This window comes from Chaetodon trifascialis, chromosome 8, assembly GCF_039877785.1.
Source record: "Chaetodon trifascialis isolate fChaTrf1 chromosome 8, fChaTrf1.hap1, whole genome shotgun sequence".
Lineage (NCBI taxonomy): Eukaryota > Metazoa > Chordata > Actinopteri > Chaetodontiformes > Chaetodontidae > Chaetodon > Chaetodon trifascialis.
The window spans coordinates 1,682,501-1,701,136 of NC_092063.1; the positions used below are offsets into that span (position 1 = coordinate 1,682,501).

At 48.1% G+C, this 18,636-nt stretch overlaps 1 protein-coding gene across 1 annotated transcript in view; it reads right to left on the reverse strand.

Moving 5' to 3' along the window:
• Window positions 1-17,929, reverse strand: part of acss2 (acyl-CoA synthetase short chain family member 2) — a 19,646-nt gene extending 1,717 nt beyond the window's left edge. Inside the window, exons 1-17 of the mRNA XM_070969310.1 lie at window positions 17,405-17,929; window positions 17,131-17,294; window positions 15,831-16,026; window positions 10,349-10,440; window positions 10,126-10,229; window positions 9,971-10,043; window positions 8,777-8,852; window positions 8,304-8,403; window positions 6,386-6,433; window positions 3,838-3,975; window positions 3,263-3,433; window positions 1,508-1,641; window positions 1,277-1,409; window positions 1,067-1,123; window positions 869-949; window positions 676-784; window positions 408-476 (exon numbers count right to left, since the gene is read on the reverse strand). Of these exons, the coding sequence (XP_070825411.1) occupies window positions 408-476; window positions 676-784; window positions 869-949; window positions 1,067-1,123; window positions 1,277-1,409; window positions 1,508-1,641; window positions 3,263-3,433; window positions 3,838-3,975; window positions 6,386-6,433; window positions 8,304-8,403; window positions 8,777-8,852; window positions 9,971-10,043; window positions 10,126-10,229; window positions 10,349-10,440; window positions 15,831-16,026; window positions 17,131-17,257 (1,708 nt within the window). The 5' untranslated portion in view covers window positions 17,258-17,294; window positions 17,405-17,929. The remainder of the gene's footprint in view (window positions 1-407; window positions 477-675; window positions 785-868; window positions 950-1,066; window positions 1,124-1,276; window positions 1,410-1,507; window positions 1,642-3,262; window positions 3,434-3,837; window positions 3,976-6,385; window positions 6,434-8,303; window positions 8,404-8,776; window positions 8,853-9,970; window positions 10,044-10,125; window positions 10,230-10,348; window positions 10,441-15,830; window positions 16,027-17,130; window positions 17,295-17,404) is intronic.
• Window positions 17,930-18,636: the final 707 nt, after the last annotated feature.

Sequence of the window (18,636 nt, forward strand, 5' to 3'; positions counted from 1 at the left end):
TGTGAGAAGTCTTCATCAAGTTTCTGCCCTAAAACCTGTTTGTTCTTTGGATGTTACAGCTGACCTTAAACGCACCACGCAGGGAAAACTCACATAACATCCCTGACGTGGTAACTTCACTTTTCAGGCTACTATCATGTGCACCTGAATCTGATTTCATCTCTTTTTTTCTTAAATGCAGGCTGCTGATTGGTTGACTGAGAGTCACATGAGAGCAGATTCCCACAGGAGCACTGCTGGGAGAGCTCAGGTCTGCTGGCCGAGAGCTTTTATCAGCAAATATCCTGAAAACGCTACAAAGAAGAAGGAGGCCAACGTAAAGACAGCTTAGTAACACACACACACACACACACACACACACACACACACACACACACACACACACACACACACACACACTCTCTTACCTGAGACATTCAGCATGTCGTCTATCCTCCCTGTTATCCAATAGTAGCCATCCTTGTCTCTACGGCAGCCTGTAAATTTAAAAAAATGAATGGAGGTAAAGGTAAAGTTCAACCAGGTGGAGCACTGAGAGGTGACGCCGTCAACTTCCAAATACACAGAGAGCAAACAACCAATGAGGGACAGAGAGATGAAACACAGAAGAAATGTGAGACAGGAAGACGGAATCATTAAAGACGAGGACAATGAGAGCGTCCTCTCGTCTCTCACCGTCTCCCGTCACGTAGTATCCGGGGAACTTCTTGAAGTAGGTGGTTTCAAACCTCTGGTGGTTTCCGTACACGGTCCTCATCACGCCGGGCCACGGCTGTTTGAACACCTGGAGGCAGAGGAAGCAGAGAGCGATGAAGGCTGGCGAGCATCAAACACAGGACAGGACGAGGACAAGGACGACGATCCTGACCAGGTATCCTTCGCTCGGCCCCTCCAGCTCCTCTCCTGACTCATTCAAGATGGCCGGCACCACTCCGAAGAACGGGAACGTCTGCAGGACACAAGCAGACGGATGCTGAACGCCTCAGAGTTTATCTAAAGCGGGCTTCAGTTCACTTTGCCTTCCAGAGCTGAAGACGATGAAACAACAAGCATCGCATTGACTCACAGCAGATCCAGGTTTCATGGGCGTGGCTGCAGGCAGAGGAGTCAACACATGTCCCCCCTGAAAGGACACAAAACACCCAGTCAGAGAGGCTTTTTCAGGCCGCGCGGTGTGAGCGAGCCGTCCGTCCAGCAGGGGGCAGCACAGCCAGGCTGAGGCGGCTGAAAGGTGTCTGTCTCACAGGTATGAGCATTAGGAGCAGGAGAGACTTGCCGTTTCTGTCTGCCAGAAGGTGTCCACGATGGGACACCTCTTCTCCCCCACCACGCTGTAGTACCACTGCCAGGCCTCAGGGTTGATGGGCTCCCCCACCGTCCCCAGAACCTTCAGAGAGTCTCGCTTATACCTGCAAAGAGAGGAGGAGGAGGAGGAGGGTCACTTTAACGGAGACCACAAAGACCGCCGGCTAACATTCGTTTCCTGAACAACAACCAGGCGACTCACTTCTGCACCGGCTCGCTGCCGTACTTCATCAGCATCCTGATGGCGGTCGGAGCTGTGTAGAACTTGGTCACGTGATACTTGTCCACAATCTCCCACACGCGACTGACATCCGGGTAAGTAGGAAGACCCTCAAACTGAAAGACAAACAGGAAGCATGAAAACAGAATCGACAGGAGCAGCGAGGCTCGTCTGCAGCCCGAACACGAGCACAACAACAACATCTACGGACGCAAACAACGCTGCAGGTGATCGTTCGCTTTTTAAAATGTCTCAAAACGTCCATCGCACCATGTCTTCAAACGTCGGTCCACAAACTAAAAATATATTCAAATCACAGTCAAATAAAAGAGAGAAAAGGCAAACAGGAAGCTGAAACAGAGCAGCTTTCATCACCAAACAAAACCAAATGTCAGCTGACTAATCAACATGTCTGTTTCAGCTCTGATTCACACTGATGCCAAACATTCTATAGACTTTGACCAAAATCTGCAAAAGACAAACATTTCAGGAGCAAATGAATTTGAAGACGTGGACGAGCGCGTTCACTGCTCTGAGATCAGCTCACACAGAGCAGATGCCTAACGCTGACGTCAGCCTGCAGAGTTTCTGCAGCAGACTGCGTTCAGCATCCGCTCTCCATCTGAGGTGCACGCTGCCGTCGAGCTGGCGGGAAAAATCACAGCTGTGTGGTTTAAATATCCGACTTCCGCACTTTCACATGACCGCTGCTGTTCTCTGGTTTGTCTCGCTGCTGTCGGCCGATGACGCAGTCCAAAAAACCACAGCGTTGGCTCATGTTTAGGGAGAACCAGTGCTGGGGAACGCATCACAAACACGACATTAATATATAAATAACATGTTGCAGTGTTATTGTACTTATTGTTGTATAAATGGGACATTTTGAACGTACCTTTCCTGACGCTCTGACTGATTCATCATCATAAAGCTGTAAAATGAGTCGACGGCAGCTCTCAGCTCCTGAACTCTTTGAATCGTCACATCCCACGTTTATCTAATAGTTACTGCAGAGCAGGTAACTCGCTTCTTTGTCACTCAGAAAAAATAAATCCTGTGTTTCCTCCAGACTGAGCAGAGCGGCCTCGTCTCCACCTGGATCAGGTGACCGACCTGATCAGCCTGGAAGAAGAATCTTAATCATTTACTGAAGTAAAAGAAAACACGGCACGAGATGTTCCACTGAGAACTGAATTTCCCCGGTGTGGACTGAAAAAGCCTTATCTTATCTTATCTTATGTCTGCTTCTTCTGGGTCTGATCTTTGCTGTCGCAGTAAAGCCATAAACCGGTGGCATGCTCCTTTAACTCTTTGGTCACACCAGGTGTTGTGCAGTCACACCTGGTGGAGACGTGACCACGGCGCGTCCTGTGTGCGTTTCCGCCTTCGATCAGAGCGTTTATCCAGATTCGGACGAGGACTCGTGGTGTAAAGATCAACAAACACGTCGTCTTTCCTGACGCTCACAATTTACAGTTTTAATGAAAGGCCGACGCACAGAAAGCAGCTTCTGCTGCGCTGACGAGCTTCGAATCAAACACGTTAAAGATGTCAAAGCAGCGTTTGAGAAAGCTAAATATGAATCACAGGACGGATGCATCATACTGGCTGCAGACCAGTGCGGATAAATCAGACACCATCTGCAGTCACAATAGAGCGGCCGTCTGCCAAGTTGTCCCAAGGTTGTAAAAACAGGAAGTGGAGTAATCCCGCCCTCCCGCCCCCCCGCCCTGCGCTCACCAGGACGCTGGTGGCGCCATTAGCCAGCGGGCCATAGGTGATGTAGGAGTGACCGGTGATCCAGCCGATGTCTGCCGTGCACCAGTAGACGTCGTCGGGCTGGTGGTCAAACACCAGTTTGAAGGTGGTGGCGGTGTAGAGCATGTAGCCGCTGACGGTGTGAAGAACGCCCTGCAGGGGTGGAGGAGAACATTTTCATTCAACACTCATGGACTTCTTCTGTAGGCGACAGGAAGCACCAAACCGCCATCAGACCACGTGACTCGAACAGCGACGTTCATCCCATGTGATGAAAGAACAGAAGCACTGAACGACGCAGGCGATACTCACGCTGGCAAAAGGTTTAATGACTGAAACATCTGGATTTCTTCTTCTCTGCTTATTGATGGAGAACAGGTTTCACTGTATGTGGTGATCGATTAACTAATCGTCTGAGAACAGTGAGCAATCCATCGAGAGCGCCCTCATGTTCAGACAGTTTACAGCAAACCAGCTAAAATCCACTGTGTGTGTGTGTGCGTGCGTGTGCACGTGCGTGCGTGCGTGTGTGTGTGTGTGTGTGTGTGCGTGCGTACCTTGGGCTTGCCGGTCGAGCCGCTGGTGTAGAGGATGAAGAGAGGATCTTCAGACTCACACCACTCCGGTTCACACTCGTCTGAGGCTCCACGCACCAGAGTGTGCCAACACAAGTCCACATCGGGGTTCCACGGGACCTGGTTTCACACGCACACACACGTGCACAAACACACACACGCACAGACAACACAGGCACAGACGTGCACGCAGACGTGCACAGACAGATACAAGTCATCCATAAGATCACTGAACGCTGAAAGCAACAGGTGAAGAAGTTAGTTGGACAAACAGAATCCAAAGGAGAGAAACGTGAAGATCTGAGTGGACAAAGCAGCAAAGGCTGTTAGAGACGCCGTGGACATGTCCGTCTGTGTGTCGCTCAGACCTGGGTCACTCACTGTTTGACTTTACATGAGACGGAAATATGAAGAAGAGCTCGCAAACAGCTTAAAGAGCAACAGAGAAGATCTGATGTTTGTTAGGAACGAGCCTGGAAATCTATGGACTGACAGAAAGACAGAGAGAGAGACAGACAGACAGAGAGACAGACCGAGAGACAGAGAGACAGACTGAGAGACAGACAGACAGAGAGACAGACCGAGAGACAGACAGACAGACTGAGAGACAGACCGAGAGACAGAGAGACAGACAGACAGAGAGACAGACAGAGAGACAGACAGACTGAGAGACAGAGAGAGAGACAGACAGACAGAGAGACAGACCGAGAGACAGAGAGACAGACAGACAGACTGAGAGACAGACTGAGAGACAGACAGACAGACAGACAGACAGACAGACAGACAGACAGACAGACAGACAGACAGAGAGACAGACAGACAGACAGACAGACAGAGAGACAGACAGACAGGCAGACAGACAGAGAGAGACAGACAGAGAGACAGAGAGAGACAGACAGAGAGACAGACTGAGAGACAGACAGACAGACAGACAGACAGACAGACAGACAGACCAAGAGACAGACAGAGAGAGAGAGAGAGAGGCAGACAGAGAGACAGAGAGAGACAGACAGACAAAGAGACAGACAGAGAGAGAGAGAGAGAGAGAGAGAGAGACAGACAGACAGACAAAGAGACAGACAGAGAGAGAGAGAGAGAGAGAGAGAGAGAGAGAGACAGACAGACAAAGAGACAGACAGAGAGAGAGAGAGACAGACAGACAGACAGACAGACAGATCCAGACTTGATATTTTTCATGGATCTTGTTTCTGAGCTCCTTTCAGACCTGACCTCCACTGAGCGTCACACAGCTGCATTAGGCTGATCTCTGGGTTAAAGGTCACGTTGGCAGCGCCTTGTGTTCTCCATCAGGACCAGTTTGAGGGGTTCACTGCAGCTTGTGAGGAAGAGGAGGGATCACTGAGCAGATAAGCCGTTACGGCTTCCAGATATGAAGCAACGCTGGCGAGGTGCACAGAACAGAGCGAGGCGGTCGCTGATAGGAGATCACAAGGCTCTACCTCGACACAAAGTCCTCGTCTACGCACAGGGAGGTCACGACAAAGACTGTGAAACACAGCCAGTCAAAGCTGCTTGTGCACTTAAATCTGAATTTAGACAGAGAGTTTGGGTGTCTACAGGCGAAACAAAGAGTGAAGGAGAAGGAGAGAAGATGTTAGAAAGAATAACGCTCTGATGTCGACGCATGTCGTCAGCGTCATGTGACACACATGAGCCCAGATCACATCGAGCGGCTCGACGGACGACGCTCGGTGCAGTCGTTCATCTGTAATCATCACACTGAACGCTGCTCATACGACGGCCTCCATATTTCAACATTCACAGAGCGAACGCTGAAGAGCCAGACGCTCCACCTGGAGCAGCGTGCTGCTCTGTGGCTGCTGGGTGGAGGCGTCAGAGCAGCTGTTAGCCAGAAGAACACCTTTCAGAGACAGAAACAAAGCTCAACCGCAACGTTAATGAGTGACACACGAAGAGAAGAACGGCGTTAATCCAGATTCAGCGCCGACAGAGAACTGACGCTTCATTCCAGTGAGTGCAGACAGCAAAGTATTCGAGAACATGAGGAAAACGTTCCCACATTTCACCTCAAGTCCTGCTTCTGCCGTTCTGTTCTTCAATGTTTGGCCTTTATTCTGATTTCACAGATGAGTCGGTGTGAAACGACGTTTTTAAAGCCCACATAAAACCATTTGGCGTCTTCATTTTAAAAACTGGGCCACTTTCATGTTGTTTCATGGTCATAAACTGGAGAAAATCCTTTCCCATGTTCACAAATGTGACCTGAGCTGTTCTGCAATCACAGGAACAAACTGCTGCTTATGGGTAAAAACAATAAATCAGCCATCAAAACCTGTTCAATTTACCACTTTAATGGATAAAACATTCTGTGCACAGAATGAGATGTTGAAAAGAGAACAAACTAAACTCCCTCAAATGAAGCTGAATCATCATTTTTCTTTATGGTTTTTACCCAACAGCAGATTTCTGCTTGTGAGTGAAATTCCCCTCAGAAAGCAAAGGTGAAGGTGCTCTGGAGGGTTGGTGGAGGGAGGAGGGCAGAAAATACCTGCGGAACAGGACGCGCTTTCTTTACTCTCCCTGTCTGCTTCTCCTGCTGGACGGGAGGGGAGGAAGGAGGAGGAGGAGGAGGAGGAGGAAGGAGAAGTTAATGAGGGAGAGCGGACATTTAAAAAACCCAAAGTAAAGTTAAAGGAAACGGCGTCGCCTCAAGTTCACACACTGGGAGACGTTTTAGGAGCACATAAATCAATCAATAATCAATCAAAACATGGAGGCCGCCGGGCCAGAGGGACAGAAAACGATCCATTTTTAATAAAAACACACTTTAAATAATAAAATAAAAAAATCATTTCCTCAAACAGCTGCTCGCTGTAGTTTCAACCAATCAAACGGGAGGAAACGGAGCGTTTGATGGGACTATTTTCAGCGGCGGATGAACCCGCGTCTGGTGCTGCGGTGAGTGTTTGTGGCAGCAGGACGGTGTGTGTGTGTGTGTGTGTGTGCGTGTGTGTGTGCGTGTATGCGTGTGTGTGTGTGTGCGTGAGAATAAACTACAGTGTGTGTGTGTGTGTGTGCGTGTGTGTGTGAGAATAAACTAGTGTGTGTGTGTGTGTGTGTGCGTGTGTGTGTGTGAGAATAAACTACAGTGTGTGTGTGTGTGTGTGTGAGAATAAACTACAGTGAGTGTGTGTGTGTGTGCGTGCGTGTGTGAGAATAAACTACAGTGTGTGTGTGTGCGTGTGTGCTCACTGATGACGTTAACGTCTGTAGTGAGGACGTCGAGCTCGCTGATTGGTTAATCCAACATGCTGTCAGGAAGTTTTCTCGAGCTTTTCGTCAGTTGGCCGTCGTCTAGCAGAGGAGGAGACTGAATCTCCTCCTCTTCGTCAGGTTTCGATGAACCTGTGTTCACGCACCTGTACGACGCCACCCGCTCGGCGTGCTGCAGCGCGATGCCACAACGCCGTTTGATCCAAAAGGATTTGTGACGGGATCTGTCGATGTTTTACCTTTCGGAGATTTTAATATCACCTAGAAGCTCGTTTCAAGCTCTTTTCAAATCTCTTCTCATTATTTTTAAGTCTCTCAGTCGGCTGATCAGTAGGATTTTTTGGAGCAGAATTTTGAGAGAACAGGTTTAAAAACAAGGATTTTAAATCCGAACACGAGCAGCTTCCTCACGCTCTGCGTCTCTGAAGCTTCGGCGTCTCTGTGCGTCCCGCAGCGTCTGACTGAGGAGTCAAAGTGATGTTTTGATGCGTAGCTCACATAAGACTGGCGTGAAAGTGCACATTAACATGACTTCGTCTTCATGCTATGTGGTTTACTATGATTAGGCTGACCAGACGTCCCGCTTCCTGCAGGACAGCAGGACATTGTTAGCGACGCTGTTCAATTCAAGACGACGTGCGACTGTCCTGCAGGAAGCGGGACGTCTGGTCAGCCAAACTACAATGGAGAAACCGTCTTCATAGGCTGTTAGGAGATAACGACAAACAGCGTGCCTGATTTAAATAACCTTTTTAACGTATTAAACAAGCAAAATATAATGAGATGTTGTAAAATGATAATTTAATGAAAAAACTATTTCACCAACATTTTGACTTTCGACCTATTTTCACGTTTTCCTGGAAAAGCGCCAGCGCGACATCCGACGGGTTTTCCTCGATTCCATCACATAGGACGCCTCCACTCATCAGATTTCATGGCTGTAAACACGTTAGAAATGAGGGACGTTCGAGCTTCTGATCGTTTGACTGCTGGTGTTGGAGGGATTTGTTGACACTCTTTTCCTTCAGAGGAAGGCAGGACTCAAACATCGAACGCCGAGTTTAATGTGACAGACGCAGCAGGAGGACGTGAACTTAAAACGAAGGACGGGACACGACCGCAGACCCACAGGAAGCAGAGAGCGTCCGTCCCGGTCTGGACCGGCCCAGTCTGGGTGCTGGTCTGGGGTTTACCTGCAGGTCGGGGCAGGACCGCTTGGCCGGAGGAGACCGAGAGCCTTCAGCCTCTTTGGACAAGTGCTTGAGCACGATGCACCTCTGGACCGGGAAGCCCCTGCAGACACAGACATGGCCGTCAGTCCTTCTGCTCCTCTGAGAGTCTGAATGAACGACTCTTCATCCACTTCATCATTTCACCGGGAAGCTGTCGCATCTGCTGAACCAGCCGTCCTCCTCCGACAGTTTCAGCTCCACCTCTTTGAGCTGTTAAATGCTGATTTCTGGCACATTTAATATTTTGTGTGTTTCTTGCTGTGAGAGAGTGTTTTTAGATTTAATGTGGACTGAAGTTAAGGCTGAAGTATAAACACAAATAAACACATGATGAGCAGTTTGTTTGTGTAATTCTGCAGCACTGTGTGTGTGTGTGTGTGTGTGTGTGTGTGTGTGTGTGTGTGTGTGTGTGTGTGTGTGTCCAGACAGCTTACTTGTCTCTGCACTTCTGCAGTGCCTCGTCAGCTAAGAGCTTCAGGTTGATCAGCTTATCTCCTCGGTAGAAGCCGTCTGAGTGAGAGAGAAGCAGACAGATGACCAACGAGAGCGACGGCGAGACAAAGAATCTGTAAATCATCTGTGCAGTCCATCCTGTACATAACAGTCTGCACATACAGTTTATAATTTAAGATAATGTACACTCTTCTGTATATACTTATTGTTTTTACTCTATCTAATCTATCTTTTACTGGTGCTGCTGTAAATTGGAATTTCCCCTTGCGGGACTAATAAAGGTATACTGAATTGAACTGAACTGAACTGAACTGAATTGAGAGGAAGAAGAGTCGACCTTCACTCTGCGGTCAGACCAGTCTGAGCGAGGAGAATTTGGGTGAAAGCGACTCTTCAAACACTCCGTCACCTGAAACGTTCAGTGTGAACAAAGAGCTCGCTTCACGGCGACAGGCTCGTCATTCGTGTGTTAAGATGGACGCCTCTTTAACGCTGTCACGTCGCCGCGCCCCTTTCCCGCCCATCAGACTGTCATGGCGCAGAGTTTGACACCTGAAGGCTGTTTCCACACTCACCTGCTGAGGGCCAGAGTTCCACAGCGCTGCGCTCTCATCAGTCACTGACTCAGTTCAAACTTTATCTGCTGCAGTGAAACTCTGTGAGACTTTACAGCCTAATAAAACTCTGAGTACTCCCCCCACCCCACCCCCACCCCCCACCGCCCCGAGCTAAAGGCTCCATGATCGGCTTACAGGACTTCTATGAATGAGGAAAATGTGTGTGTGGGCTGTTAACTCAGTGTCTTAACGGGTTTATGTGGACAGACTCTAATCCAGCTAATGAGACTGTGATTACTGTGGCAGCTCGCCGCCTCGCGCTGAGCAGCCAGAGGGAGGTGACGCTGAGCGCGCTCGCCGTCCCAAACAGAAGCGTCTCAGTGCTGCAGCTCTGACCTCTTCACGCCATTTATGCACTGATGATGATAAAGTTTAAGAAACACTGAGCACCAAGTCATCAGCAACACCACCAACAAGGCAGCTGGAGCAGCTCGAGGGTTGATGATGCTCTCAGAGCGGCGGTCACTTAATCAATTACTCGATCAAAGGAAAAGAGCCACCAGTTAAAATCCATCAGCAGACCCGAGCAGCTCCAAACCGTCCTGACGTGAAACCCACCTGCTGTGATGAGCAGCGAACACTGGGAGTCCAGGATCCTCTCGCACAGAGACTCTGCAGAGAAACCTGCAAACTGCAAACAGCAGCAACACGTCATGAACGTCGAACTGACCGTGAAGCGCCGTCTACGCACTCACACGCATCCTTCAGCTCACCACGATGGAGTGAACGGCTCCGACTCGGACGCAGGCCAGCATGGCGACCACCAGCTCCACCACCATGGGCATGTAAATGGACACTCGGTCGCCCTTCTTCACTCCTGCAGACAGAGACCAGAGCGGTCAGGTCGACAACAGCGAAGCCGCGACGGAGGCGGACGTCTGTCGTGTCTTCCTGTATTCTCTGACACGCTCGCAGATTCAGGCAGATTCGACGCACCCTGAGACTTCAGGACGTTGGCGAACTGGCAGACCCTCTGCAGCAGCTCCCTGTAGGTGACCGTCAGCTCGTCTCCAGGCTCGTTACCTTCCCTGAAGCGAGCGCACAGAAAGAAAGAAAGAAAGAAAGAAAGAAAGAAAGAAAGAAAGAAAGAAAGAAAGAAAGAAAGAAAGAAAGCACATGACCATCACAGACATCAGTAATCGTTCGACATCAGAGGGTCAGCAAACGTCCAGAGCCCCTCGGCTGCAGCGGCTTCTTCCAGGAAAAAATGTTTGCTGACAAAAACAAGATTCAAATATAATAAAAAGCAACTTTTCATAATGAATAAATACTAAACACTATAAACTAACAGCAGCTGTGACGAGCCAAGAAAACACGCAGGCGTCACACTCACCTTTAGCTAGAGACAGGTGAGTGAATGTACCTGAACAACATTAAGGTTAACGTGACGTCAGCTGGACGTCAGCTGGACGTCAGGTGCTGCTGTCAAAAGATGAGTCAGCATTAATGTTTGTGGTCAGTGGTGAAAACATCCCTCTGCTGTTATAGAAATGTGACCTGTGAGCGACTCCCAGCGCTGCAGCGGAGTGCGCAGGTCGCTGTGCTAATGCTAATGCTAATGCTAGGCGAGGAAAGGCGGGAAGCCGTCAGCCAATGAACCAGCAGCAGCTCACACGTCTTCACCCTCCGTCTGATGGCTCCAACTTCAGCCCAGTTGTGAAACTCTTGTGGAAACTTTCCCCTTTTTCACAACGCAGGATCACCGCGAGCGTTTCAGGAACTGCTCGCTTGCAAAAGCATCACTCGAGGTCACGCACACACGCACGCACGCACGCACGCACGCACGCACGCACGCACGCACACCTCAGATGGAGGAGTTGCGACAGCTCTGCCTCTGCACATTACATCACAGCCATTTTCTCATCTCGCAGCATCAAAGTCTACAAACTGGAAAACTGGGAGAGACACACAGTTCTGTTCTTCACTTCTTCTAAACTGAGATTCAGAGTATTAAATTTGATTTTCTTTGACCTCATGGGATCCTGTCCTCCTCCTGTATTAACTGATATACACCAACACGCTGCTTTAAAGTCGTATTCTGTGAGCGTTTCCTCTCCTTGAGCCTCTGATTGTCCATTTTTACACATTTTCACTTAAAATTCTGACAAATTTAACAGAACAGAGGTTTAAAAACTATTAAATTCTGGCAAAACAACTGAATTCAGAACCTTTTAAGGCTTTCAACATCCTCCGTCAATGAGAGCTGCAACAATCAGTCGATCAGTCGTTAAGACTGTTCAGGACACGACTTTCAGGAAGATTAACTGATGATGAAAATGATCATCAGCTGCAGCACAACAGTCAGTAATCTGTACAGTTGATTGATTAATGGTCTAAAAACACGTCGAAAGATAGAGAGCCAAAGAAGCGCCTTCAGGTGTCAAAGGCATTCAAATTCTAATGATAATAATAATATAAATCTTCCGTTTTAAAAGCAGGATTCAGGAGAAATCATCTGAAACGTGGCTTGAATGAATAATCAGCTGAGATCTGTCGACGGACTGTCATTTCAACCCCAGTAAGCAGTGGGGACTGCAAACTGGTTTCATGGGGGACTGTTTCTGCAACATTCTGTGTGTGTGTGTGTGTGTGTGTGTGTGTGTGTGTGTGTGTGTGTGGTGGGAGGGCAGTGTGCATAGCTGAGAGGTCTCTGTGACCCACTTGGCGCTCTCGGCTGATGGGAGCTGCTGCATTCACAGAACCAGCGTGACCATGATGAAGCTCTGACCTTGATGGTCATTTCAGACGGCGTCCGAGCCGCCGCCGCCACCACCACGCTCACGCTCGGCTCTGCGTGCAGCCGCCAGCTTCATCCTGCGTGGAAGCAGGCCGGCTGGTCTAAAGCTGCTGCACTTGTAAGCAGTGCTAATGAACAGCATATAACAGCATGTTAGCATGCTAACATCAATCATCCAGGAGGATTGATTGGAGGAAGAGAAACTTCTCCCACATGGTGGCAAACGCATCACATTTCCTGCTGCTGCTGCTGCAGTCACATCCTTTCCATGTGTTTGACAAAGGGCCGTCTCTGCGTCTCCTCCCTCACGACAAAGCTTCAGCGTGAAGAACGTCAGAGCTTCAGACACGACGTACGAACACCAAACACACGACTGACGGACAGACGCTGAGGAGAAGACACCAGGTCACCCCTCACAGCGATACCAGACTGAACTCACACACGCGCGTGCACACACACACAAACACACACACAAACACACACACGTTGTGTTTATATCACTTGTGGGGACATTACATAGACTTACATTCATTTCCTGCAGCCTTACCCTAACCCTAACCACTATCTGCCTGTTCCTAACCCTGTCCCCATAAGGGAGGTCAGTCCCCACAACGTGATAAATACCTGGTCGCATGCACGCACGCACGCACGCACGCACGCACGCACACACACACCTCACTTTAAAGCAACACGAGCCACAAATCAAAAAGGTCGAGCTGGAGCGAGGCGGTGCTTGAGAAGCTGATCGTGTTCCTGTGCAGAGCTGCTCTGTTCATCGAGCGTTCGCACGATTTATTAATAGTTCCAGTTATTTTTCTGCAAACGTTCCAAACGTTCTCTGGTTTCAGCTCCTAAAATGTGACGTTCTGCTGCCTCTCTTTGGCTTTCGGACGTTTGGTTGAACTGAACAAACCACTTTACATTAATCTGATGCTGCATTTCAGTTCTTGACTCTTAACCAGGCTGGAAATAAAGGTCGCGGACACGTTTCTGAGCCGAGCGCTGCTGTCTGGAAACGTCTAGATAACAGCAGATACACACATTTATCAGCACGCACACACACACACACCTATAAATAGACAATAGTACAACCTGTTTTCAACAGCGAGGCTTTGAATGTCAGGGACCAATCAGGAGATCTCTCACACTTCAACACGCTAAAAATAAACCGGCAGGACGACGTCGTGCAGGTTTGCGTCTCTCATGATTTCACGTCTTTGGTCTTAAGATGAAACTGCTGATCAGTCGATTAATGGATCAACAGGAAAACTGATCCACCAACTCAGATGATGCTTTGATTTCATTTCAGGCAGAAACATTCGCAGGTTCAAATTAAATAAGAACGTCCAAATGTCCTGATTTTCTCTGAAGACGACAGAACTTTTTCCACATTTCTTTAGAATTCACAGCTTAAACTATTAATAACATTAATATGAAGAGTAATCAATGAAACAGCTGTTGCAGCCTCACTTTGAACTCGAGCTGAAAATGATTAATCGATCAATGTTAAAGTGATCGGCAGTCAATCATTAAAAGACTTTACCGGCTTCAGCGTCTGTTCTGTGAACATCTGCTGTTTTACTTCCACAATAACCAATCAAATGTCTTTGAGGTTTGGACTGCGGCTTGAAACGATCAATAAACTGCGCTGAACGTTTTGCACTTTGACGATAATGAACAGAAACGATGGAGATCATCGTTGGACTCTTAGCTCTCAGTTCAGCCCCATCCTCCCCCAGATGAGCCCGCTGTGAGAGGCCCCGAGCGTCCCTTCACATCAGGACACATCAGGGACACGAGGACAGAGGAGAGAGGGAGAGGAGGACCGGCCGAGCGAGCGATGGGGAGACACGAAGACGATGAGAAGACTTTCAGGACAGGCAGGAATGAAACGCAGCGTTGTCCTAAAAGAAGGTCGACGTGAGGAAGAGACGCAGCGTGAAAGGAAAGAAAACGAGCAGGTCTGCAAAGAAAAGAGACGAAGAAGAAGACGAGCGTGAAGAAAACGCATCGGTTACGTCAGCCTGAGAGACGCAGGACGCTTCCTGTAAGAACTCTGATCAGATCTGAAGGTCGAAGAAACGAGTTCACATTTCGCTTCTTTCTGCTTGTTGCGACACTTTCTGCACTCCCTGTGAATCGACCAATCAAACAGGAGGTAGAGCTGCAGATAAAAACATCACATTAAATGTAAATGTTTGCTTTCCACGATGTGTTCAAGGTCGACGCGGTGAACACTGAGTTACTCCAACTTACTACGAGAATATTTACAGTGGAGTACTCAGTGTGAGTACAATGTGAAGTACCTGAATATTTTCTGCTGCTTTGTACAAATGAATGATGATGAGTCTGAATAAGGAATAAAAAAAATAGAACTGACGAGGGCTGCTGCCAACTATTACTTTAATTATGTATTATTTTCCATCAGCGTCTCTGAGTCCGGAGCGTCCTGAAAGGTCTCATTTAACGTCCATCAGCCCAAAACTCAACATTCAACGATCTGTGCTGCAGAACAAAGAAACTCTTCACGAGCTGTAATCAAGTATTTTTCATTTTGGCTTGAAAAATAACCAAGAAATCGATTCTGAAAACAGTTAAAGATCAATTTCGTTTCAGGAGACACACACTGATCCCTGCAGCGCTGACCTTCATACTGCGTGTGTGTGTGTGTGCGTGTGTGTGTGCATTCCTCAGTATAAGACAAAGTGTGTTTAGAGGGGGTCGCTGATGTATTTAAAGCCTCCTCTCTGCCTCCGGCTGTGTGTGTGTGTGTGTGTGTGTGTGTGTGTGTGTGTGTGTGTGTGTGTGTGTGTGTGTGTGTGTGTGTGTGTGAGGGGCTCGCCTCTGAACACAATAACAGGATTGAATGAGGACAGATGGAATGAATGGAGCGGCAGTCGTCCTCTCTCCTTTGTCTTCTCCTCATTATTCCTCCTCTCTGTCCTCCCGCTTTGTCTCCTCCTCTCTGTCCTCCCGCTTTGTCTCCTCCTCTCTGTCCTCCCGCTTTGTCTCCTCCTCTGTCCTCCTTCTTTGTCTCCTCTCTGTCCTCCCGCTTTGTCTCCTCCTCTCTGTTCTCCCTCTTTGTCTCCTCCTCTGTCCTCCCGCTTTGAGGAGAGAGGGGTCAATTCCCTCAGAGCTGTCAATCAAATATGGCGGGCGGCACAGCTACACGTTACATATTTATAGATATTATAAATTTATTAACACGCAATACAGCAAATCACAGGAGAATTTTCCTGTTGCTGTAATGAGCAGCTGTTTGCATGTGCGAACTTCATGTTAGCGTTACAGCAGCTCACCTGGGTGCAGCCTGCAAGGTGAAAGGTCACAAATGAAGCACGTGACGAGGGGCTCTACGAACGATGAAGGGCAGAAAGTTTGATCGCCTTTAATAACTGATACAACGCCTGAACACAAAAGGAGTCCTGCTGCCGCCGTGGTTCGTATTTTCCAGCTGTCACACATCTTTTCTACGTCACAGGTGGAAAAAAAGGACACACCTGTGCATCCTCGCTCCTCTCCCTTAAGATGTCCTTTAGGAACTGAAACATCCTCACAGTCAGGAGGACGGAGGAGAGAGGAGACGAGGAGACAAAATAAACAGAGAAACGTAAAACACACACACACACACACACACACACACACACACACACACACGCATGCACACACGCACAGACTAACCAGTAGAAGGCCACTTTATCGGCGAGCTTCCTCTCGTGGACGTTGCGGTCGAGGACGTTGTAGCAGATGTTGGTGGACGCTGCTTCCATGCACTTGATGAAAATTTCTCCTTTAGTCACGTCGAAGTTGTAGTCGAAGAACGGACCCGTGTGTTTGGTCTTCCAGAAGAAATCTTTGGCAACGTCGCCCCAGAACTCTGCAGGACAGGAAGAAAAGATCAGCGAGGCGGAAATGAGACGACGAAGGCGTCCGCGGGTCACACTCTGAGGTGCGACCGATGTCTCCGTTGAAAAGCATCAATCAGTGATTCCAAAACCAAAGAAAGCAGCAGAGTTCACGACCTTTGAGTTTCACTGTGATTTCACATCTGATGCAATTCAAGGTGACTGATTATCTTAATATTAATTATCTCTGCTCACTACATCATGACACGCTCTGGCGGATGTCATAAATGTGGCGTTAGACCAGCGTCCACCTGTGGGACAAACGTCTTTGTCAGGTGTCTCATACAGACGGCTGTTTGATGAACAATAGCTGCATTGACACATCTCCTCCCTCCCGCCTGCCCATTTATTACCTGTGGCGATAAGGAAGCAGGAGTGTTTCCTCATTACCACAAACTCCAAAAAAGCCCTTTCAGTGCAGCCTGTCTCTCACTTCATGAACAGAACTCTGAATTAATAAAAGCAATAAGCTTTCCGTTGACACACCTTGTAGCAGGATTGCAACTGAATAATATTTGGTCTATAACATGTTAGAAAACAGCAAGTGGCATCTTCACATTACACTTTCTGTCCGACCACGTGTCTAAAATCCAAAGATAATCAGACAAAGAGAAGCAGGAAATCACCTCATTCCTAAAAAAAGACATCAAAGGGAATTTGACATCTTTGGGTTTTGGACAGAAACGTTGACTCAGTCAACATGGACGCAGCAAAAATTGTGATGTGATCGTTGTGTATAGACTCAGCAGTTATAATGAAAATACTGATGAATCGATAATGAAGTTATTGTTAGTCGCAGCCTCATTAGTGACACTGATGTTTCTCCTACAGGTGAGTCACTTTAAAGACAGAGACGAACAAGACGCAGCACTGACTGTGCAGTTTAAGTTAAATTCAACTTATCTGCAGCTGGTTTATGAATACCTCACACACCAGCTGTGGTCACTGCAGCTCTAATGGTCTATCTGTTCTGTCCCTGTTCATGAGCTGCACCAGCTTTGACATCTTCACGTTGATGGTGGCAGCTGTCCTCCAGCTTCAACCTGATGGGCTGAGACACCATGAAGGGGACTTACCATCAGGATTCTCTATGGACTTCAAGTAGAGCTCTTTATATTTCTCAAAGCTGGCGATGTGAGCCTCCTTCTTCAGGTCTTCAGATCCGTGGAAGACGTCTTCCTTCGGCGCTTTGTCGGGAATCATCTCTGCAACGTTTGTTTTGGCTGTTTTCTAAGTTATTCTACAGGAGGTGAGGCAGAGCAGACTCCGTCAGATGGCAATCAAAATCTGGATATATCTACAGATGCTTTCACTGATAATCAATCTGAGCACTAAGGTTCCAGATCAGACCTTCAGCTGCAGAAGTGAACAGCACAATGAAGCAATGCAGCTGCACGGCTGGCTAACTGCTAGCTAACAGGCTCGCAGCAAAGTTCATTCAGACTTCCTTGTTTTTCTGGACGTTTTTTGTTGCAGTTTTGTTAAAATTTCACGTGCAAACGCAGCGTTTGTGCCCAAGACGTGCAGCTCCGGCTGTAAAGTGTACTCCGGGTCAGTTTCGGTGCAGCTCGGAGCGGATCCCGTCGCTCCTGATGGTGAAGTCCTGCACGGTCGGACACGGGTGAGTGCTTGTCCTGCTAAGCTAACAGGCTAAGCTAGCTAACTCCAGTAACGTTAGAGGAGGAAAACGAACGAGATGCACTTCTCGATGAGGCCGTCCTGTTTTAGCTGCTCGAACTTAATGTCCTTTTAACTGTGGAATCAAAAGCTTCCATTCAGTCAGCGGCGGGTCTTTCGTGCCGTCCGGAGGGGTTGAAGTGAACTGTTTCTGTCCCAGCGGTGACAGTTACCTGCTTCTTCTTCTGCGCCTTCTTCTTCTTCAGTCCTTTTCTTTTGAGAGGGACAGCGAGCGTGTGGCGCTGAACTCGGTTTGACCCTGACCAGCAGCCAATCAGAGCTCTCGGTGCCTTTAAGTACTCCGCGGAAGCTCGGAATTTAAAGACTATCCGTGCTAAATGCGACCACTAGTTGCGTTCAAGTACTGACGATTGTCGTAAATGTTATAGCGTTTTAGAAGCGTTTCCTTATAATGGAAAAAAGCATTTTAAACTCATTTCGTGCAGCAACACACCTAAACGTAACATCCAGAATCTACAGGAACAAAGCTTTGTGTATATTTAAACAATATGATTCTGCTTGAAAAATATTATTGAAAATATGTAAATGTTATAATTCACCATTTCATTCATTGGTACAAATTCAAACACCGGCTCTGCAGCGCCTCTCAGCGGTGGGTCAGAGTCTCCAGCTGTTCACGGCCTTTTCTATAAGAACAGAACAGATGAGAGATAAGGTGGCTTCACGTTTAGTCTTTGAGAATTCAGCAGAATTCACAGACTTTAGGTCCCGTCTCTCGTTTTGAAGGCTGATCGGGTAATAAATCAGAGGAGTTTTGGTCCGTTTGCTCGTTTGTTTTTTGTAATAATGATAAGAAAACTTTTAAAACAAAGTTACAAATCTATCGATCTACCTATCACAGTGATTGGAGGTGTGAAGGACGGTGACAGACAGCAGGTGGCGAT